The sequence below is a fragment of the Balaenoptera physalus genome, assembly GCF_965194825.1.
Source record: "Balaenoptera physalus genome assembly, chromosome: 2".
Taxonomy (NCBI): domain Eukaryota; kingdom Metazoa; phylum Chordata; class Mammalia; order Artiodactyla; family Balaenopteridae; genus Balaenoptera; species Balaenoptera physalus.
This window is the reverse complement of record NC_138883.1, coordinates 88,126,706-88,150,974: the sequence shown is the minus strand read 5'-3', so window position 1 is coordinate 88,150,974 and position 24,269 is coordinate 88,126,706. Positions and strand designations below refer to the sequence as shown.

At 44.7% G+C, this 24,269-nt stretch overlaps 1 protein-coding gene across 1 annotated transcript in view; it reads right to left on the bottom strand.

Moving 5' to 3' along the window:
- SORD (sorbitol dehydrogenase) overlaps positions 1-23,276 on the bottom strand; it is a 35,401-nt gene extending 12,125 nt beyond the window's left edge. Inside the window, exons 1-4 of the mRNA XM_082450156.1 lie at positions 23,081-23,276; positions 12,833-12,866; positions 8,946-9,110; positions 1,465-1,624 (exon numbers count right to left, since the gene is read on the bottom strand). Coding sequence (XP_082306282.1) covers positions 1,465-1,624; positions 8,946-9,110; positions 12,833-12,866; positions 23,081-23,143 — 422 coding nt within the window. The 5' untranslated portion in view covers positions 23,144-23,276. The remainder of the gene's footprint in view (positions 1-1,464; positions 1,625-8,945; positions 9,111-12,832; positions 12,867-23,080) is intronic.
- Positions 23,277-24,269: the final 993 nt, after the last annotated feature.

The window sequence follows — 24,269 nt, the reverse complement described above, 5'->3', positions numbered from 1 at the left end:
GGACCCAGAAGAAGTGGGCAGATTCAGGAACCACTTGCTCAAAGGTGGACTCTGCGCAGGTAACCTGCTCTCTCCTAGAGTGCTGACTTAAACTCATCACGAGGTCCCTGGCCTGTGACTCCTCTCAAGGCTTCCAGTAGGCACTAGAAAACTCAGATCTGTCAGACTGCCCCTGTGACTGGCACCTGGACTTCAAAAGACAAGCCCCATCCTGGCCAAAAGAGTCACTGCCAGGGCCAGGCTGGGGTAGGAGGAAAATGTGCCTGGTCGGTTCAGAAGGAAAGCAGCATCCCAGAGCTCCACGGGCTGGGGCCCTTGCAGAAGTTATAGCACTCTGCTTCTGCCAGACACAACTTCCCCAAATCACTTTGAGAGTTGAGGTAGGGTAATGAGCACAGGGCAGGAGCTTGAGAATCACAGCCACCCCAGCTTGACTCCTGGCTCTGTTCTGTGTTCAAGCCAATTAGCCAGTTAGCCTTCTCCTGCCTCTGCTGACTCTCACACAACACTGCAATACTGGTGCCCACCTCGCCATTACAGTTATGAAAGTTAAATAAGGCATGCAAAGCACTTATTAGCACAAGGCCAGGCACGTAATAACAATAATTGTGAGGACATCTCTGGTGGCACAGTGGTTAGGAATCCATCTGCCAATGCAGGGGACATGGGTTCGAGCCCTGGTCTGGGAAGATCCCACATGCCACAGAACAACTAAGCCCATGAGCCACAACTACTGAGCCTGTGTGCCACAACTACTGAAGCCCACACACCTAGAGCCAGTGCTCCACAACAAGAGAAGCCACCGCAATGAAAAGCCCATGCACTGCAACGAAGAGTGGCTCCCGCTCGCCGCAACTAGAGAAAGCCCACGCACAGCAACGAAGACCCAACGCAACCAAAAATAAATAAAAAAACAAACAATAATTGTCACTTTATGTGCATTGCCTTATTTAATCTCCAAGTGATTAAAAGAGACTGAAGCAGAAGAAGGTTAAGTCATTTCCTCAAAGTCACTCACTAGGAGGGAGTGGATCCAGGGTCCCAAAGCTCATGTCCTGGCTCCACGCCACAGTAAACCCTAGTTGTTGCCAAGGTCTCTACTGTTACAAGATCTCTTGCTCGTGGCTGCAGTGGAAACCAAAAATGGAGGACAACCACAATAAATTATCTCCAAGATGGCTGGAGAGGAGTGAGTGATTTCAGCAATGATTTTCTATTATTGCTCTAGGTGAGGGAAAGTTAGACTGAAAGACTAAAACCAAGCACTGTGAGTCGGTCTTAGCCCTAGTCAGGCTACCCTCCCTCAGTGCCTCCAAGAAGGGCAGGCCTGCCAAGGGATGCCTCATGTCTAGAATTATGAGCTAAAAAGAATGAAGAAACCACTATAGGAAACTAGAAGAAAGAGCACCAAACAAACATTGGAGAAGAGGTCCCAGGTGGCACAGCTGGGCCATGGGCACTAACTTGTAGCAGAAGTTAGCATTGTGCTTGTAGAACCGGCAGAGGTTCCCGTCATCAGGGGGCGTGGCACAGAAGAAGATAGTTGGTGACAGATTGTATCGGCCAATCTTGCAGAATTCATCAGCTTCTCGGGGAGCACCAGGCTCGATGGCAACACGATCACCTGGGGGAAAAAAAAAAAACACAGGCAGGGGCAGAGATGCTGTGAAGAGACACGTGCTCATGGACAGATGCCAGCAGGGGAATCTGGCTGAATGAGCCTCCCTCCCCGCTGGGGACCCAGGGTACTCCAGGCAAGCCCAGCCCATTAGTGCTTCCAAAGGAAATACCAAATGCAGCACATACACTCTGGAAGAAAATGACCAGTCCAACTCTCCACAGGCTGGTTTGGCCTGTCTGCTCTTTTATTGGCTCATGGAACAAGCCAACTTGCCCCTCCAGCTCCACAGCCACCTCCCAGCTTGGGAAACACACAACCAGTCCCATCAAGCCAGGTTTAGTTCCCATTTCAAACTGCTGCGAAAGAGGTGGCTAGTGTGTGGAATTTGCAGGCATGTTTTTCTTCACCTGTTTTGATAATATGCTGAAGGGAGTCATAACGATGGCATGTTTTATGTTCAGTCTCCTAGACAATAACTGATTCCTGGTTAGCAGAACCACTAAGGCAAATGACCCACAGAGGCCTCGGACTCTGGTACAGCAGAGTAACATTCAGGCTTGTGGATGGCCAGCTCTATTGTACTTCTATTCTGTGTCTCCCTACGCCCACTTGGAAACCCAGCTTTAGAATGGCTCTTCCATCTTCTTAGTACGAAAATTTTCAAACGTGCAGCAAAGTTGAAAGAACTGTATAGTGAACACCCAGATGTTCTCAACTTGGTTTCTTCAATTAACATTTAGCTACAAATTAATCTGAAACTTAACCTTCAAGGTAGCTGGGACAATATGCTTGTACAAGTGTTTGCTCCCCTTTGCTTTTATCATCCGTGTACCTCCTTAATCCCCTTCCAGCCTGATTCACTTATCTTGTTATGAGAATAATGTGCAACTTTGTGGCTGAAGACTTGCAAAGAATGAAGATAAGGGGAACTTTTATTCTCAAAATAGTGACATATTACCTGCAGCCACAGAGTCAATATCAGCCCTGAGAATAAAGATCCTTGGTACTTAAAAAAAAAAAAAATTTAGCTACATTCACTTTATCACATATCCATCCCATCTATCCATCTCTCTTCCATCCGTCAATTCATCTTCTTTTCTAATGCATTTCAAAGTAGGTTGCACACATGGGTACACATCACTCAGCTTCCTATCATTATACTTCAGCTTGCATATCACTAACTAGAGTTCAATACTTGTTTATGGTTCCTTATTAAGGTAAAATTTAGATGCTGACAAAATGCACAAATATTAAGTAGATCATTAGATGAAGCTGATAAAGGCATTCACCTGTGTAATGTAAACTCCCATCAAGACAAAGAACCTTAACACTACCTCAGAAATTTCATTCCTTCAAGTCCCTTCCCAGCCAATCCCCACCCCCGCCCCCAGAGGGTGTACTAACAGAGTTAGGGCCCACCTGTGCCTGAGGACTGTGTTAGGAGCCTGAGAAAAACCTGTGAGAGGTCTGCCCTTCACCAAGCAGAGACATGTTAAGCTATTTTTGTAAGTCTTTTGTGTTAAAACGACTTACCGGATAGTGTAGTCCTGGTATGTAGTAAGTACACATTAAAAGTACCGGTAGTGATGGTGATTGTAGTAGTAGTAATATATAGTAGCATTAATAACAATTTTTATTGAATTTATCATTATTATAATTATCTGAGCTGGTACTATCACAGAGGAAATTCAAACAATAAGATAAAAAGGCAGGAGGATGTGACCAAGATGGTAGAGAAGAAGAACCTGAGCTCACCTTCTCCCATAGGCACACCAAAATTACATTTACAGAGCAACTATCAATGAGAACTAGCAGAACAGATTTTCCACAACTAAAGATATGAAGAAGGAACTACAACAGATGGGTAGGAGTGGCAGAGATACAGTATAGTCAAGACCCACACCTCTGGGTAGGCAACCCACAAACAGGAGAATAATTACAAATGCAGAGGTTCTCCTCCAAGAGAATCGAAGGTCAGAGCCCCACATCGGGCTCCCCAGCCCAGGGGTCCTACACTGGGAAGACGAATCCCCAAAACATCTGCTTTGAAGGCCAACAAGACTTTTGTACAAGAGAGCCAGAGGGGACTGTAGGAAACAGAGACTTCACTATTAAAGGGTACTCACAAAATCTCACACACTGAGACCCAGCACAGAGGCAGTAATTTGAAAGGCAGCTGGGTCAGAACCACTTGCTAATCTTGGAGAGCTTCCCAGAGAGGCAGGAGGTAACTGGGACTCCTTCTGGGAGCATAGATGGTGGCGGCAGCAATTTGCGGCAGCCTGTTCTACCACAAGAACACTGGTGCTAACAAGTGCCATTTTGGAGTTCTCCCTCTTGCTTATTAGTGCAAAGGGCTTACGTGCCCACCAGTCAGTCAGAACCAGTCCCAGGACCCCACAGGCTGCACAGCCAGCCATGCCAGGACTCAGCCTCAGCTACCAGTGGCCGGCAGCCTCGACACAAAGCAGGGCATGGCCGCCAACTAGGCCAGGGACCAGACCCACCAACCCACAGTAGTCAGCATGCCACAACAGAAGGCCCCATGCAGCCCACATAGGTGACACCCCTCTGGTGACCAGAGGGAGCGTGCTGCTGGCCCCATAGTACATCTCTTACATCAGTCTAATTCTCTAAGATTGGGAAATGAAACTGATCTAACTGATGTATAGGAATAAAAACAGAATTAGAAGAGTATGTTCTAAACAAAGGAACAAGATAAAACCTCAGAAGAACTAAGTGAAGTGGAGATAAGAGTCTACCCAATAAAGAGTTAGTTCAAGGTAATGATCATAAAGTTGCTCAATGAACTTGGGAGATGAATGGATGAACACAAGTGAGAAGTTTAACAAAGAGTTAGAAAATATAAAGAAGAACCAAACAGAGCTGAAGAATACAATAACTGAAATTAAAAAAAAATACACTAGAGGGGCTCCCCTGGTGGCACAGTGGTTGAGAATCTGCCTGCTAATGCAGGAGACATGGGTTCGAGCCCTGGTCTGGGAAGATCCCACATGCCGCGGAGCAACTAGGCCCATGAGCCACAACTGCTGAGCCTGCGCGTCTGGAGCCTGTGCTCCGCAACAAGAGAGGCCGCGATAGTGAGAGGCCCGCGCACCGCGATGAAGAGTGGCCCCCGCTTGCTGCAACTAGAGAAAGCCCTCGCACAGAAACAAAGACCCAACACAGCCAAAAATAAATGAATAAATAAATAAATTTAAAAAAAAAAAAGGATAGAGCCAAAAAAAAACTTAAAAAAAAAAATACACTAGAGACTCTGGTGGGGCTAATGGCAGACTCTGGGAGGGCTCACGTCAAGGAGTACTTTCCAGAACTTCTGCTGCCAGTGTCCTTGTCCCTGCGGTGAGCCATAGCCACCCCCTGCCTCTGCAGGAGACTCTCAAACACTAGCAGGGTAATATGGAAAATCAAAAACTGTGCTGTACCCCTACAATCGTCCCTTGAACTCCCTCCCAAATTTCCTTATAATAGTTTTAGAAGATTTGCCTTTCTGAATAAAGTTATTTACTACTCCATCTGACTTTTATTTTCATGTAGGATATGAGGTGGAAGTATACATCATTGAGTTGGGACTTTTCTTATTTTTCATATAAGAATCGAATGCTATAAACTTCCCCCAGACACTACTTTAGTCACATCCCACAACTGTCATTGTTTTTTTATTACCTTTAATTTCAAAAAAATTTCTTTTAGTTTCCTTAGTGACTTCTTCTTAGACATGTGGTTTACCTAGATGAGTGTCATTTAATTTCCACATATTTGGGAGTTTTCCAGATATCCTTCTGTTATTGATTTCTAGTTTAATTCCATTATGACCAGAAAATGTATTTTGTATGACTTAAATTCTTCTAAATTTGTTGAGGTTTTATTTCCCAAAACGTGTTCTATCATGGTGAATGTTCTATGTGTACTTGAAAAAAAATGTGTATTCTGCTGCTTTTAGGTGGTATGTTCTAAAAATGGCAATTAGGTCAAGTTGACTTTAGTGTTATTCAGGTGTTCCATATCCTTTCTGATTTTTCCATCTTCCTGTTTTATCAGTTTTTTAGAGAGGAATACTGAAGTATCCAACTATAAATTTAGACGTATCTATTTCTCCTTTCATTCTGTAAGTCTTTCCTTGGTATATTTTGAAGTTTTACTGTTAGGTACATCAATATAGAATTATCATGTCTTTCTGGTGAATTTTTGTAACACTTCTCTTTATCCCTTGTAATATTCTTTGTTCTGAATTGTATGTTTTATGATATTAATATAGTCACTCTGGCTTTCTCTAGAGTAGTGTGTGCACGCTAACATTTTGTATATTTTTATTTGTAATCTATTTAAATATTTATATTTTAAAATGGGTTCCTTATAGACAGCATTTTTAAATATGATCTGACAATGTTGAAACAGAGCAGGACCCTACTATGGTCCTTCCCCCCATGTCCTCAGCCTGCCTTTTGTCTGTGGAAAAACTTTAGCCAAAGAATAAGTTTAATCAGAGAAGTGAGAAAATGCAGAAACAAAGGAAAACAGTCAAAGGAGAACAAATAATAATAATTTAGTCATTAAGCATACTCAAGGACCTTTAGTTCCTTCTCAAGGGCTATAGATAATATTCTGAGCCATATCCTGTGAGCTGTCTTATAGATACTGAAACCCCCTTCCAGGTGGAAAAAATTAACTACATGATGACCAGACTGAAGCCATGACATAAGCTGCCACAACTCCAAGAACTGGCTTCAAGGAAATGGGAACAAACCAACCCTGGAACTGAAGACTAAATGTACTTAAATCAAGATGACCCTGATCAGACCACCTCATGATTAGTTTCAAGATGACTGTCAGAGCTGACTGTGCTGCTTTTGCATGTAGCCCCCTCCCTCTGTCTATAAAAGCTGTAGCCAACTGATTGTCAGAGGGAGGAGTCGGCCTTTGGACAGGCGTCTGCCCTTCCCTCCTGCCCCTGTTGCTGGCATCCAAAATAAAGCAAGCTTTCCTTTCCACCAAAAAGAAAACAAAACAAAACAAAAAATCACTAGACGTAATCAACAGATTAGATGATACAGAAGAATGGATCAGTGAACTGGAAGACAGAGTAGTAGAAGAAAAAAAAATTCTTTAAAACAAGGATAGTCTGGGACTTTCCAGGTGGCACAGTGGTTAAGAATCTGCCTGCCAATGCAGGGGACACAGGTTTGAGCCCTGGTCCAGGAAGATCCCACATGCCGTGGAGCAACTAAGCCCGTGCGCCACAGCTACTGAGCCTGTGCTCTAGAGCGCACGGGCCACAACTACTGAGCCCACGTGCCTAGAGTCCATGCTCTGCAACAAGAGAAGCCACCGCAATGAGAAGCCCGCGCACTGCAACGAAGAGTAGCCCCCACTCGCCGCAACTAGAGAAAGCCCTTGTGCATCAACGAAGACCCAACTCAGCCAAAAATAAATAAATAAATAAATAAATTTATTTAAAAAAAAAAAAACAAGGATAGTTTAAGAGATCTCTGGAACATCAAGCATACTAACATTCACATTATAAAGGTTCTAGAAAAAGGAGAGAGAAAAAGGCAGAGAACTTATTTGAATAAATGATAGCTGAAAACTTCCCTAACCTGGGAAAGGAAACAGATATGCAGGCCCAGAAAGTACAGACTCTCAAACAAGATCAACCCAAAGCAAAAATTAAAGAGAAAAGGAACTAGTGACACACAAGGGAACTCCTATGAAACTATCAGCTAGCTGACTTTTCAGCAGAAACTCTGCAGACCAGAGAGGAGTGGCATGATATATTGAAAGTAATGAAAGGGAAAAATCTACAACCAGGAATAAGAATATTCTACCTGGCAAGACTATCATTCAGATTTGAAGCAGAGATCAAGAGTCTTCCAAACAAGCAAAAGCTAAAAGAGTTCAGCACTACTAAAATGGCTTTACAAGAAATGTTAAAGGGACTTCATTAAGTGGAAAATAAAACCACAACTAGAAATTTGAAAATTATGAAAGGAAAAATGTCATTGTTAAAGGCAAATATACAGTAAAGATAGTAGATCAATCACTCATAAAGATAGGAGGAAGGTTAAAAGACAAAAGTAGTAAAATCATCTATATCCATAATGAGAAATTAAGGGATACACAAAACAAAAATATGTAAAATATGATGTCGAAAACATTGAACATTGGATTGGAGGAGTAAAAATGCAGGATTATTAAAATGCATTTAAACTTAAGAGATCAGCAACTTAAAATAATCACGTGTATATATATATAGGTTTTTATGTATATAAGTATCTATGTATATCCTGATATCTGGTCTCCTCAACTAAACTGAAGCATCCAGGGATCATATCTTCTCAATTTTCTATACCCCCCAAAGCACTGGGCACAAGGCTGGACCCATTGTAGATGCTGATTAAGCACTTGTTATAACTTAAATTTAGAGAAGCCCACTTCCTATTATGACTTATATTTAGAGACCTTGTCCCACAGGTAAGAACCAATCAGTGGCTGTTGGAAGCTATGAACCTTCCACTTTGGGATAACCCTGCAAAACTTCAGGGGCTTTCTCGACTTCACTGATGATAAATGGAGGGCCTGACCTAACATTCCCAAATGAGACACATGTCTAGCTTCTTCAGAGCTAGTGGATCCCTCACCATGCAGCCAGGCTCAGAGAGCCTTATAACACAGGATGGAACCTCCTGAGAACTCCCTCCTTCCTCCAAATAATCCATCATCTCCAGGCTATTCAGTGGCCTCATCAGGAAAGGAAGGTTAAAGCCAACAGCTGGCTATTCTAAGACAGCTTGGATTTAATCCATTTAGTTGGGGAACATCACAATCTGCCACAGCTGAGAATTCCTCCCTGAATTAAGCAAATCTAGAAAAATATTGGTGGTTTCCCAGTCATCCAATAAGGTCAATGCTGCACAGAAGACCCTGGTTCTTAGCGTGTAGAGGCATTCTGTGGTTCCTGTGGCTGGAACGTTTTCCCCCTCCCCTTTACTTGGCTTATTTCTTACTTGCCTTCAGGTGTTGAACTAACTGTCCTTCCTCAGACAAGCCAGGGGTCTGGAGGGTAGTATACACTGATCGCACCCTGTATTCTCCTCTGCTGCCCTCAACACAATTTTGATTAATTTACTGTCTGTCCCAGCTGCCTTCTCCTGCAGAACATAAGATCCATGTGTGTAGGAACTGAGACTGTCTTGTTCATTGCTGTATCCCCAGTGTTTAACAGAGGGCCTGACCCTGAGAAATCATGTACAAATATTTGTGTTGAATGAATAAACAAATCCATTGGCTGAAGAGCTTTGCTGACCTGGTTTTAGGTGTTTGACCAATGATCCCACTTTTACGACTGTTCCTGAGGCTTCATGCCCCAGCACCATTGGCTTTTTCACAACAAAATCTCCAATTCGACCATGCTGCCAGTAGTGGACATCTGAGCCGCAGATTCCAACAGAATGCATCTTCAGCAGCACCTCTGATAAGATAAAGGAGAAGGAAAAAACAAGTGAGGGAGGGAAGGACCTCTCTGCCCCTCTGAGGCATCCTGGCGTTTTTCCTCTGGATGAAGGAGAGGGCTTGGTTTCAAAGGCCAGGTACAAAATTTAGATCACAGAGAAAAACAAGCTAAACAGCAACCTTGATTAAGTCTTGTAAGGCAAGAAAGCTTCCACAGAGCAAAATAATTGCATGTGAGGGTTAATTCTATGCATCAACTTGGCTTGGATATGGTGCCCAGTTGTTTGGTCAAATGCTAGATGTTGCTGTGAAGGTATTTTTTAGATGTGATTAACATTTAAGCACATCCATGTTCATTGCAGCTTTACAATAGTCAAGATATGGAAACAATGTAAGTGTCCATTGATGGATGAATGGACAAAGAAAATGTGGCATATATACACAATGGAATATTAGTCATAAGAAAAGGAAATCTTGGGACTGCCCCAGTGGTGCAGTGGTTAAGAATCCACCTGCCAATGCAGGGGACACGGGTTCGAGCGCTGGTCTGAGAAGATCCCACATGCTGCAGAGCAACTAAGCCCATGCGCCACAACTACTGAGCCTGCACTCTACAGCCCGCAAGCCACAACTACTGAGCCCACGTGCCACAACTACTGAAGCCCACGCACGTAGAGCCCGTGCTCCTCAAAAAGAGGAGCCACTGCAATGAGAAGCCCGCGCACCACAACGAAGAGTAGCCCCCGCTCGCTGCAACTAGAGAAACCCTGCGCACAGCAACGAAGACCCAATGCAGCTAAAAATAAATAAATAAATTAATTAATTAATTTAAAAAAAAAGGAAATCTTGCCGTTTGCAACAACATGGATGGAACTTGAGAGCATTATGCTAAGTGAATAAGTCAGAGAAAGACAAATACCTTATGATCTCACTTATATGTGGAATCTAAAACCAAAACCCAAACCAAAACAAAACAAAAATCTACCAAGCTCCATAGATACAGAAAACGGTGGTTGCCAGAGGCAGGGAGCGGAGGGTGGGTTAAATGGGTGAAATGGGTGAAGGAGGTCAAAGGGAACAAACTTCCAGTTATAAATCAGTCATAGGGAGGTAATATACAGCATAGTGACTATAGTTAATAATAACTGTGTTGCGTATTTGAAAGTTGCTAAGAGAATAGATCTTAAAAGTTCTCGTCGGGACTTCCCTGGTGGTCCGGTGGTTAAAACTCTGCACTCCCAATGCAGGGGGCATGGGTTCAACCCTGGTCGGGGAGCTAAGATCCCACATGCTGCACAATGCAGCCAAAAAAAAAAAAAAAAAAAAAGTCCTCATCACAGGAAAAGAAATTTGTAACTATTTGTGATGACAAATGTTAACTAGACATTGTGGTGATCACTTCACAATATAAACAGATATCAAATCATTATGTTGTGCACCTGAAGCTAATATAACGTTATATATCAATTATACCTCAATAAAACAAACATTTAAACCAGTAGATTTTGAGTAAAGCAGGTTACCCTCCATACTGTGGATAAGCCTCCTCCAATCAGTTGAAGGGCTTAAAAGAAGTCTGAGGTTTCCTGAAGGAGATGGAATTCTCCTCAAGACTTACCTGAAGTTTCAGCCTGCTGGTTATCTCTACAAATTTCAGACTAGGCAGCTTCCCCCACCCTGTCTCTCTCTATATCTAAGTAAATCTATACATAAATAAATATAAATAATAACTTTTCTCTCAGTTCTGTTTCTCTGGAGAACTCTGATTAGTATACCAAATGAAAGACATTAGTAGGAAGAAGTGTGTCAACTACCTAAGAGAAAAAAACTGTTTTCTAGGAGATAACTGTTTCCAGACAATTAATATGCTATGCTTGATTTTTACCTATTCATGAGAGAGGTTGGCACAATCTAGGCTTGCCAATACTTTGTGTGCTGTCAGGCTGAGTTCTTCATGCCTGTTATTTTGTTCAAAAGTGCACCTTTAATTTAAACCATCCAAAGATTTCAACTGGCACTTCTCCTTCACAGGTTTGAATATAGTGAGATTTGGTAATATTGTTGTTGTCAGTTTTCCAAGTTTAAAATAATGATGCTACTGAGCCCCTTTGCTGAATTAAATCCCAAAGGATCACTGGCCTAGTCTGACTGAGTTTACCACATTACAAAATATCTCCCTGAGAAAAAGTTCTGCCTTAGAAAGACAAAGAGACCCAAAGCTCTGCTCTGCACTCAGATGCCTTACACACTGCCCTTGCCACAAACCATGGGAGATCCAACAGGTGTGGCTCTGTAGAACTTCCTTCATCCTTGGCTTTGGTGAACAGGGTAAGAAGTGGCAGGGTGGATCCTGAGATCAAAGGTAGGGAAAAGTCATCCGAGTTAGGAGAATTATCTCAGTTTCCTCTTGTGAAGTTACCAATTTATAATAAGAGATTAAATTTGAGTTGCTAGAACTCTAGCTGAAATTTACCATCATTTCCCCTTCCAATTCAAGGGCGGCAAGAAAGAGAGCAGAATGCTGCTCCAGAGAGAGAAACAGTAAAGGATCCTTTGGATCCAAAACAGCCCCCCCCCCTTTTTTTTGCCACCTCTGGAATCCACACCAACTTTTCAGAACACAATGAAGTGTCTCTTTCACTTCTCTGAGCATAATATCTCAGTAAAAACACTGAGCCTTAAATATACATTACTTGGTAAACACTGATAGAAACAGCTATTGTCTGTATTCTTATTGCTATAAATCAGTAACCCAACTGGCCTTTGAGTAGCAAAGCTCTAGAGGCTCCAAGAAAGCTGCCTTCAATCTGATGTTCACACAGAAGCCACAGTTCTGGGGTAAGGTGGGGCAAGGTGGGGAAGCACACCCCCAACTCATCAAGGACAGAAAGAGACCCGAGTGGCTGGGTGTGGGATGAGCTATCTATAGACACTTTGCCCCTTGCCACCAGCCTCACTTCCTGCTGTGGGACTCCAGAGATGGAAGGAATTAGAAAACTGTCATCATCAGTTGTGATCTGCCATAGCTAAGAGGGTGGCATGACCTCCAAAGGTACAGACACCACCCCGGGAAACGTGCATGTCAGCTCAGCTCAGCTCAGCAGGTTCGGCCAGAAGGACTGGAGCAAAGGTGAAAGGAACCCTGCCCCAGTGTGCTCACGCGCTTTCTGCTCCTGGTTGATTAGGGTGGTAGGGTAGGGCTGCATGAAGCCCCTCCCATCCCCACTGGACAGAAGGTCCTGGTCTTCCTGGACCTTCCTGGGTGTTCCCTTTTGTAATTAAAAGATTAAGATCTATAGACTCACTCCTTTTCAAAGTTTGGATTAGGGTTAGGACATGATTCAGCCACCCAAATATAAGCCACACAAATATAAGCCACCCTCCAGCTTAAAGAGGACAGAGTAACTCTGTCATTAGTTCAAAACAGGAACAATTCTGCCTTTGGTCCATAAATTGAAGAATTTTATGTCAAAAACTCTTTGGGACAAGTCAGCAGTTTGATGTGGTAGCTCTCTTGGTTCTACCACTGTTTCTTTTATTTCATGTAGCAGCCAGATTGAATCTATCCAGTCACGCTGGGGACAATGGACTACGCTGAAAGCCTAACAAAGGCATAGTTTTTAATGGAAGCTTTTAAGTAATAAACAGTAGGAAAAGAGGGCTAAATGAGCAATGCACATGTGTCTCCAGGGTAAACAATAAGAAACAATAAAATATAAGGCAAGTATTCCAAGGACCTACCATTTGGGCCTGGTTCAGGGATAGGATAGTTCTCCTAAAGGAAACAAAATAGAAAAACCATTTAGTATGCATAATAACTTCACCTTATGAACATTTTCAATCTTTTTTTAAATTAAAGTTTAATTCAAATACTTCTTCTTATAATTAACACTGACTCAGACCATACTGCTGCTGGGTGGATGCCTGAGGGGCTACCCTGAATACTGCTGACTCTAACTTCTGACCTCATCCCACCCACTGGTGCAATTTGCCGTGGACCAAGAAAAAGGAGATACAGATTTGTTTGGTCTGGCAAACTCATACAGGGCAAGGATGAGGTGTTTCTGGCAGTTGCATAGGAGGGTTTTTGTCTCTAGACAGGTTGGAGAAAGTGTGTGTGCTCCGCTCATTCACATCAGTGCACAGACCAATACTTGTTACTTACTCTCTTCCAAAACCTCCCATGTGGTGTTTCAGAGGCCCCTTGGGAACACACAGGACCTGTATTTTGCCCACTCTCACCGAGTTAAAAAGCAATCTGGTGTTCACAGCTATTTATGATGAGGATGATGATAATTTACCAAGCTTTTTTCCCACTGCCAACTGGCTAGGAAATTCCTGCTGACAAGGAGGAAGGGCAGTGAGTGGCCAAATCCAAGTGTTCATTTTATTAATTCTTTGAAGGCAGCCAAGCAAGAAGAGGGAGAAGGGATGTAAAAAAAGTGTTCACTGTACTTACTGTGCCAGACAGACTACTGGGCTTTACATACATCATGGCACATGGCCACCATTTGCAGATGAGAAACCTGAGGCTAGGAAGTTAAATAACTTGGTCAAGGTCATGTGGCCAGAGTGGATAAACCAGGTCTAATCCCAGGTGTGTCTGACTCCCAAGCCTGCCTCACTGCATCCCACTGCACCCCCAAGGTGGAATCTGCCTTTTCTCCTTCAGTGGTGATGTAAGGAAAGTCAATCAGGGGATGAGAATTTTGGAACTGGGCCCAATGCACAGTGCTCTGGGAGGAAGCACTGCTCAAACCTTGCCTCCTTCAGAAGGCCTCCCCCAGATACTTTTATGGGTAGCAATAAATAATCCTAGGGCTGGGAAGGGATAGTTAGGGAGTTTGAGATCGACATGTACACTAAAATGGATAACCAACAAGGACCTACTGTATAGCACAGGGAACTCTGCTCAGTGTTATGCGGCAGGCTGGATGGGACGAGAGTTTGGGGGAGAATAGATACATGTATAGCTATGGCTGAGTCGCTCTGCTGTGTACCTGAAACTATCACAACATGTCAATCGGCTATACTCCAATATAAAAAAATAATAATAATTCTAGGGCTATTTTGCTAGCAAGATAAGTACCTAGTTGCCAAAGACTATGCCTTCCATCTCTGGCACCGGATACAGTGCCCTGCTCCAAACCTGGGGGGCTTGTACTTGTTAAATAATCACTCTCCATGACAGTATTTCCACAGGAAGTCTGAGGTTCTTGCTCACTGGAGATTACCAGCCCTTTCTGTTGTAACAGCTCATGCTTATTTGAACTCCCTGTCTCCAGTGAAACAAAGGTCAAAGGGATAACGCTAATGCTGATTAGCTAACACTGACCAACTTCCTTTTGTCAGGTCCTGTGCTAAGTGCTGTGTATGCATCACCTCAGCTCATCCCCAGGACAATCCTATGTAGTACCTTTATTATTGTCCCATTTTTTGTATGATGAGGCTGAGGAATGGGGAGATTTAGCAATCTGTCTACAGTAACACTAAGGTAGTAAATGATGGAGCTGCATCCAAAGCAGCATGATGTGGGGGGGCAAGAGGCAGCTTTTTCATCTCTTAATAGATTTGGAAGGCAGAGAGGAAAGAAGGAAGGAAGGAAAGGAGGGAGGGAAGGAGGGAATCCATCTAGGACAGGCAACTCCGGATAGCTGGCTGTCACCAAAACCTTTCTCAAAATTGCTGGTTCCACATCTGGCATTACACAGTATCAGGGACTGCTGTGTAAAGTTCTGCTTCTGTTACACAGAGTAAAATTTTAAATTGCAGGTTAAATTGAAACTAAAGAGTAAGTAAGGCCTTTTGTTTCAAACATGGAACTGTACTCTCCCCCACCCTCATAGCCCCCTAAAGGCACTAGTAGGCAGCTTCCCAGGCACTGGGAATTCCACAGCATACTCTTCATATCCTTGGCTCCAACCAGGCCAGGCCCAAACACCCCATTTGGGGTGGAAAGGTGGTAAGAGCCAAACTCAAAGCAACAGCTGGGGACACCAAGTTGCCCTTGGGTCACTAGAGATTACTACTGTAAATGTCTGTTGGAATTAACAGAGCTGACCAACTTTGCCCTTACCACCTGGGCAAAGCTGCAGCGTCTCTCCTGGACACCAGAGGGTGCTGTGCCGCTGACCTGGTTTTTCCTTAGTAGCAGAACACACATTATGGAGAACTTAAATACCTCTCCCTGAAAACCAGCTTTCTTTTTTTCTCTTTCTTGTTGATTCTAATCACCCTTACAGCTCAGCTTGGCTCCTGTCTCCCTTCTCTGCAGGAGACATGCCACCGAAGCACAAGACCATGTTAAGATCAGTCTTTAAGTTTGTAAATATTATCCTAAGCGTGGCTGCAGGGCTCACAATGTCTTCAAAAGTTATTACAGCATGGTTACTAAAAAAACCTTGCTTTTCATTTATGGTTCCTTGGTATGATGTTGGCTAAATCCTGTTTACTTAATCTCCTTTTCTGTCTCAGATTACCGTGGTGATATTCTTTCATTTATCCTATTTCTCATGTATCAAAATTTCTTAGCTCCTCTGAGATCTCGAACTTTCACTTTTAACCCCCTGTCCCCTTTCTTCATTCCCAAAGGTTTTGTAATCAGGCATATTCATAGTTTCCTAAACAGGATTTCTTATCTTTCTGTGAGTGATAGTGACAAGGGGATAAAGAGGAGTTGAGTAACCGTTCTTTACTGAGTTATGTAAGTTTTACAGCATTTTTCACTGAAATACTTAACTTACATATTCTCCTTTCTATGACCTTCAGGTCTCCCCACCACCGGCACCACCACTACAAATAAATCACGGAAATACTTCAGGAAGAACTTTCTGTGGGAACACAGAATCATCTCAAGTGCCTCTCACATCCTAAATGTTATCTTGCCTTTCCTAAATATATTTTCTCAAATTAGCTTAAATATATATTTCCTGAATATACACTATTGGCCCCCTTTCCTCAACTTCCAGGTGCACATCTGAGTTCACACCCTCAGTACATCTTGCCTGGATTGCAGGAATGGCCTCAACATGAGGAGAAATTAGAAGATGCCCTTTCCCTCCTCCAGCCAACAAAGCTGGTACAGTGGTGAAGAACTCAGACTCTGGAATTGCTGTCTGTGCTGAAACCCAGGCTCCCCTCCAGGAGCTGTGTGACCTCGGGGCAGTTACATAACCTCTTTGTGCCTTCAATTTCCTCCCCTGTATAATGAAGATAATCATAAAATAGAGTGCCCTTGGGAATTCCCCACCAGTCCACTGGTTAGGATTCCTTGCTCTCACTGCCAAGGGCCAGGGTTCAATACCTGGTCGGGGAACTAAGATTCCACAAGCCATGCAGCACAGCCAAAACAAAACAAAAACAGTGCCCGACTCACAGTAAATAAATTAGCTCTTATTATAAAGAAATAAAATCAAAATCCTTTCTGTATAATCAGCTCACAATACGGTTGAACCAGCTCTGGACAACCTTGTCCTTTTCCTTTTGAAAAGGGTAGTTTTTAAAAATTGTTTTGGGGAAAAGCTGTATTTCTCTTGTTTTCACGTCAATATTAAGAGAACTTGACTGCTCCTTAAAAGGCTGGAATTCAGAAGAAAGTCAAGTAGGATTCCAGCAGTGTTTTTAGGCTTGATTCTATCAGTTGAGTGTAAAAGCCGTGCTCCCTGCCTTAGAGTAAGGGACAACAGGCAGGGCTAGGAGAAAGCGGCCAGTTTTGCCCTAGGTCCTTGCAGCCCACCTTTGCCACCTGCTCTGCCTGCCAGGTCTCCTGTCAACCTGTTGACTGGCTGCCCTACACCCTTAAGGAGAGCAGAGCAGACAATCTTACTTTTGCTTCCCTCCCTCCTCAACTTTCCCCCTCCCTTCAGGGCTTGAAGGGTGTTTTGAGGGTGGGAGGAAAATCCAAAGGTTTCCCATTTGGCCACTTTATCCTAAAAGGCTTTGTTCTAGCCGCATTGGTCCTGTCCTGGCAAACTCGGGGTCAAAGCAGAAGGGTCGGACACTCTCCCAAAGTTCACTGAGCCAGTCTCCAGCCTCCAGCCCAGGCTCTCTGGGCTCCAACCAGCCTTCTGCTGATAACAATCTTTCTAAAATGCAAATTCATTTAAAGTGCCCAGTGGCCCCGCAAAATCCTAAACCCCTCATTTTGCGGGCTACCTGCCTCCTTGCAAACCTCCTGCAATTCCCAAACCACCGCACACTCACTCCCTCACCTCAAGGGGGCCATTTCTCCACTGGCCAATTCCCCTCCTTCTTCACTGAGATCCCACAGGACGTGGGAAGTGAGGGGAAGGGAGACATCTAGAATGACTTTCTTATTCCTGTGGGAACTCAGGGAGATTTTAGGTTTGGGTGTGTTGGGATTGTGGTGTCGGGGGACATCCAGGTGGGGTTGTCCAATAGGTGGTTGTACTCCTGGGACTGGGGATCAGGCATGGGTCAGGGACAGAGACTCATGAACATGAATCATGAACATGGAGCGAAACAATGACTTCCTGCAAAAAGCCTTCCCTATCCTCACCATCCTTTCTCTCCTGAGCTTCCCCAGCACCTACAATTGAATCCATATGGGATGGTTAAAGGATTATTTCTCAGCTGTGATAAATAAACTATAAAAAAATTCCTCCTAATTCAAAATGTATGAACATAACTATACATGAACCTATTAGATGCTTCTCTATTTAAAGCGAAAATATGAAGACTCTGAGCTTGGTTAGATGCTCTAGCCTACTAGTATCACTGATTAAGTGCTCATTGTGTTCAGGTCTATGTAACTGAACATTTACATTTCTAAAACATTATTGAACTGAATATCACTTCACAAAATCCAACCATATTTTCTCCAATAATTAAAGTTCTTCTTGTAAGTCTGGTTTGGGGAAAACTGCCAGCTTTAACAGCCACACTAAAAGACTTAACAAGTGGACGCCAATACTGTATATATAAGTACGTATTTTTCCTCCGTAATTTCTCTATCATGCAATTTTAAAAGAAATTTTCCCCATATCCATCCATAATTCTAGTTTTCCCCACAGAACAGGGTTACTTTTACCAGGTCTCTTAGTAGTGCTAGGACTTATTACATAAACTGTTAAAATCCTATTTGTGGTATTGTTTACTGTTCCTCCTGCTTTTAGGGGAAAATGTTAGCTTTCTACTTCTTGGCCTTTTGCAGACAAAGGCACTGCCCTTCCACAGGAGTTGGCAGAGATGGCAGTATTTGCTGGATTTAACTGCCTATTGTTTATCTGGTTGGGTTTTGTTTTATTGTTGAAACATAATTAAGATGAAAGTGAAAGGAGGCATTTCTTTAGGCTATTTGCTACTACCTAGTTTTCTCTTTTTCTGAAGGAGTTTTAGATTCTTTTTTCAGCCTCAACTGCCTCTGACTGATAAGTCTAGCTCAGGTATTAAAGGGTTAAGTGGCCTGCATTTCCTCACTCACAGTAATCTCCCACTTTAACCCAGCTTTTCCTTGAAGCCTTTCAGGGCCCTTTAATTTGATTCTATACAAGCAAGCAGCTCTGTCTACCGGTAGCAAAACCAGGGAGAGACCTGACATTTAGGACCATTCCAGCTGCTGTATGTTCACGCCCCCCTCTTTCTACAACCCCCTCCTCCTCACCCAAAATCTTAACAGCAATGTGTATACGCAAGGAGGGGATGCCTTGAATGTGCTGTATTACAGATACAGAATTATCTTACTTTTTAAAATGTTACAGATTCAAAGCAATTCTTTTGACATCTGGCATAATACATTTCCTCACAGAGCAAAAGCTCTAAGAAATATCTTCATGGTACTCTGATTAATGTTTAAACTTGATGCTGACACACTATTTTCTCTGCCCTTTGTAATTAAAGAACATTAACCCATCACTCTGAAATGATTCTTTTCCCTTTAACTTGTTCTCTTCTCATGCAGCTAATCATAAAACAAAAATGTGGCTACATCCCCTGCATGGTGTCCACCTCGCTGCTCCTGTTCTCCCTGTGCAGATGCCTGGAATCTGATAGAGCTGGCTATCAAGAATAAGGGAGATAACGTGTACCCAGTATGCTCCATGGACTGGCCCTGATAGGTGATGCAATATGCATAGAAATTGATTGGAGCATTTAGAAATGTTTACAGCACTCTGACATTGCTGCAACATCCAAATGTTGGTACAATCATATTGGTCCATGGCCAATTGGAAATAAAAATAAAATTGGTCCTTCATCTCTCATACTTTGTGAAGCACAAACTATCCCATCAAACAGCTTCTTCAAAGAAAAACTAATTTGACTATTTGATATCCCAACTCCATGAACTAGTAATTCAGAGAGAGAATTCTGTAGGGGAGCAGAATTTGCCATCCCAAAATATGTCTCTAGGACATATTAATTATTTTAAGCTGGTTAATTTTTTTAAGAAACAGCAGATTTGGGAAAAGCTCTGAAAACCCAAGTGACACATTTGTAAGGGAAATCTCCACTGATAAGGGTGTCTCTCTCAAAGTACCAAAAAGAGGAGGATGACCAAATCTGTAGAAACTCATCAGTGGAGAAGGCAATGACTTAAAACTGTGTAACGACCTTACCCTTGTTTTCTGTGCTTTTCCTGGCAACCTCCCATAAGTGACTCTCCCCGCCCTCAACATCCTCTTTTCTCTTTAGTTGAGGATGGTATTTAGGGTGAGGGCTTTGGCCATTTTGGCAACTTTCTCAGTTTTCCTGGGCCTCTCCCATGTATACATGTTAATAAAATTTTGTTTTTCCCCTGTCTCATGTCAATTTAATTCTTAGACCTGCCAGAAGAACCTAGAAGGGTAGAGGAAAATTTCTTACTCCCCAATACTATCTAATCCTCACACAACCCAGAGGTGAGTACTACTATCATCCCCATTATACAGACAGAAAATTGAAGCAGAAAGTAATTTGCCAAGTCATACAACCAGAAGCAGTAGAGCTGGGGCTAAACTCCACTCTGGCCCCAACCTGGCTTGTGACCTCGTTACTGTTTCCATTTGAAGAGATCTCAGCCAGCCGACACTGTTTGCTGATAGGCTGTTCGTCTCTATGCATCAGCTTGGTCACCTCTTCCATTGCTCCTTAAAAGTCCACATGTTCTCTATTTAAAATGGTGTGTGTGGGGGGAGGAGGGGATATAGGAGTCCTAAGTCCTCATTATAAGGAATGATATAAAGAAACTGACAGTCTCTCAGTATATACATGTGTATACACACTCCCACCCTCTCTGATTTACCACCCAACTTACAAATGCCCCAAAGCCCAAACCACTGTGCAGGCCCAAGTCCCCAGGCCAAGGAGCACTGCCTCCGCCCTTGCTGGGACTGTGGTGATCACTAGCTACCTAGTAGTGAAGGAGTTTAATTTTTCCTTCCCTGCAGCCACAGCTTGGAGAAAGAAAAGGGAATCCTGCCTTTTCCACAGGCAGGTAGGAGGAAGGCTGGAGGTCAGGTTTCCTTCCTGGTAGGTAGGGGACAAGTTTCAAGTGGCCCAGGTCTAACCCCATTTCAACCCCAAACCACTTAGCCTATTTGCTTTAAGGAAGGGGGTGCAAGGGCAGAGATACCCTACCAGGGGGTTCCCTATGGAGGCGCTGGGGGACGACCATGCTCAGGAAGGAGTGGTGAGGGCCAGAAGGGTCTGTGTTGGGTTGCAAGTGTCTCCAGATCCCTAGAACCAAGGTAATTTCTCAGAGGCCCCAAAATGTCCTGTCCCAGAGACATCTTAAATTCAAGCCTGATCTCATTTTAATCTACTCTCCATTGTCTAGTAAATGAACCCCATCACCTCCAACAGAGCTGGGGTCCTCCTGAATCCACCCTGAATGAACCCTTTCACCCAGTTAGTGTACAAATCCCACAACCATAAGCTACATTCTCCAGCCTATCATATTCTCATCTCTTTAGGATACACTCACCCCAACCCAGCCCCTAATTCGGTCAGGGAGTGGATTCTAAGCACAGCTGATAAGACCAATTTTAGGTGAGCCTCCCCAGCCTCCCTCTTCTTTATTCAAGGCTTTGTTCTACAGAGCCACATAAACAGTCTGGCTGAGCAGTGGGAGAGCCTGAGTTTAGGAATTAAGGTAAAGCAGATCCTGGGGTTGTAATTACAGTTCTGCTTATTATTAGGTACATGACTTTAAGGCAGGCCCTGAGCAGATGGAGAGGCAGGGCCTGTCTACCTCTCCAGCTTCACCACTGGTGCACTCAGTGCATCACACTGTTTACAGGACCGGTAAACAAGACCTGCGATTTTGTACTTCACTTAGTTTGCACTTGCTCTTCCACTTACGTGAATGACCCCCAGTTTCCGTCCAAGAAACATCTAAGTAGCATCCATCTCTTCTAAGGCCTCTACCCTGGGCCAAGGGTACCCTGTGAGGCCTTTACTCTCTATGCTCCATCAAAGCCCTCACACAGTTTTATTGTTTACCGCATCTGTCTGACTCCCTAGAGCAGCTTGGGGGTAGGGGCTGTGTCCTCCTCTTCCTCTCTGGACCCCCAGCCCAGTGCTTGGCACATGGCAGGCACCCTCTCATCTAGTAAATGTTTGTAGAATGCAGGACTGAGTTTGAAATCACTCTGTAAGCTGTGTAGAGCTGTATCACTTTCCCTTCTTCATAATACCATCTGGCATTCGCAGCAATAAAAATAGTGTCACTTTAATTCAGGACCTTGGGTGGAGGCTCCAAGGGGAGTAGAAAGAGCACTGGAATGGGAGTCTGAACCTCTGGGTTCTTTTCTGGGCTCTGTTAACTAATGAAGCCTGTCACCTTGGGGATGGCACTTTCCTCAGCTGAGGAAATGATGAGTTGGCTCTGGGCAGGAGTTCTTAGTCTGGGCTCCACAGACCTCTAGAGGGTCTATGAAGGAGAGGCTTAAAGGAAGTCCATGAACTCTCTGAAATTGCTGCCAAACTCCATCTGTTTGCATTCTGTGGGGAGAGAGCCCACAGATTCTCAAACAGTCAAGAACTGCTAATCTGGATACTTTTCTGAGTCTCTCCAATCTAGACCCTGGCGCATGTTCTCTGTGAGGGGGAAGGAAGTGCTAGGGAAACAGCAGAGATGGCCGGCACTGGTCCCACATACCCACTGCCCAGGCCCCCCTGTGAACGGCTCTGTCAAGGGAGCCCTGGCACAACCACAGGGCTGACTCTGCAGCTCCCAGCACTTTGGCCCCATGAGCCACTCACTGAGCAGAGGCAGGATCTCGAGTGGAGGAGACACACAAATAATGCTCTTAAAGCGACAGGGGAGCAGCATCAGGAAGGAAAATGGCTGGAACATGAACCAGATGTGGACTTCGTGAGGTAAGGAGGAAAGGAGCTTTAGAGACATGAAGACTATCAAGATCCAGAAATCTGGCACAGGCATGGCGAACACCAAGAGTCTTGGAGATGGAGGCCTGTGCTGGCAGGAAAGTGGAAGGAGCTCGCACTTTCTGAGTATCTATTAAGTGCTAGGTACTCCGCTGATCATAATAATCCTGCAAAGGAGGTTTTATCAGCCCTAAGCATGAAAGATTAAATACGAGTTCCACAGCTTTTAAATGTCCCTATGGCCCCCCTTTCTGCCCTACACTGTCTACCCAGAGAAGAAGTTCAGCACGTGTTGTAAATCAGGCAGCCTCTCCGGTATCTCTTCTGCAAAGTGCAATGACAAGAGGCTGGACTATGAATCTGCAGCTGGCAAAGGAGGGAGAAGGCTTCAATCATTTTGCAACCTTCCTGGGTTCTGGCCACGTGCCGACCACGGGGCTTGGTTCCGGGAGGCACGCGACAAGAACCCTGCTCTTAGAGACTTAGAACTAACCGCCTACCGTGCCCCTCCCCCCAACATGGTAACCAGCTCCTATCTGGAAGGCCTGGGCGCGCCATGTGGGGCCCGCACCGCGCTGGAATTGGCGAGCTGAGACCGCGGCTGCGCTTGGAGGTGAAGAGAGCAGGAACGGGCTAGACTTCCCACTCCCATTCCAGTTTTACCAAGCGCAGGTCTCCGGGTCCGTGTACCACCAGGGAGAGGTTCTCGGGCTTGGCCGCCGCCATGTCGCGCTCTACCTCTCGGGTCCGCCCAGGCTGCAATCCGCAGCTCTTGAGGTGGTTCGGTTGGCGGCCCCGCGCAGAGCTGGGGATAAGGGGCGGTAGGCTGGGCTTTGCCTGGGAGCGCGCGCCCGGCCCAGGCGGGGCTTGCTAATCCCTGAAGGCCGGGGCGGGGCTAGCGTGGAGGGGCGGGGCGGGGCTGGGCGGAGCGGGGCTGCCCTGCTCCCTCCCCAGGGCAAGCCGGAGGAGGGGGTGGGGTGGGGGATTGGAGGAGGGGGGCCGGGGGCTGGGGAGGAGGGGGTAAGGAGGGGTAGAGAGTGTAGGGAGGGAGTAGGGAGGGGGTGGGGAGGGGTAGGGAGGGGTGGCGAAGCCCAACCCAGATCCACCTGCACTGTTTGTCTGTCTCACATTTAAGGGGACCAATCTGTCCTGAAAGTAGTCTGCAGAGGCAACCTCCAGCCCCCCAGACCAGAGTTCTGAGACTTTAGCTGCAGAATAATGGGGATGGGCAATGTGGGGCAGTTTCTCAGGACCAGCACTGAGATTTTGATACAGTAAAGTCTAGTCCTAGCTGAGGCCTGAGGGTCTGTATTATTAGCATTGATAATGCTGAGGCTGCAGGTGGGGCACAGTCTACAAGTGGGGAACAGGCCCTGCACTGATGCAGTGTCCATGTTGGCCCCATGTCCCCAGCATCCACAAAGTGCCTGGCACCAGAAGTGAATGAACGAATTGGTGCAACATCCCACGGGCCTGACACACCAGTGTAAAGGAGCTGTGAAATGAAATCTGTGAGCCCCTTTCTCTTAACCAGCTCTGCTTCTTATATTAGAAGCAGGATTTCTGCCCAAATTCTTTCTTGAAGCCTCTCTCCCCTTCAAGAAATAGTGAAGTTTTACTCTAAGGGGAGTGAGCTGCCCTCTGGAAAGGCCTAAGTCTGTAAAGACCCCACCCTGCTTTTCAGACTTTGAAGACAGTGTAGGGATTTCATTCCCTACAGCCTTTCCTCCTCCTCCAGACACTCTACCAGATCCTCTGACCTCCTCCTGGACACTTTCCCCAGCACCTCATTCCTTGAAGATGTCTCAGTGTGGCACCTACTGCAGGCCTCACATATGGGACACAGCCTGTA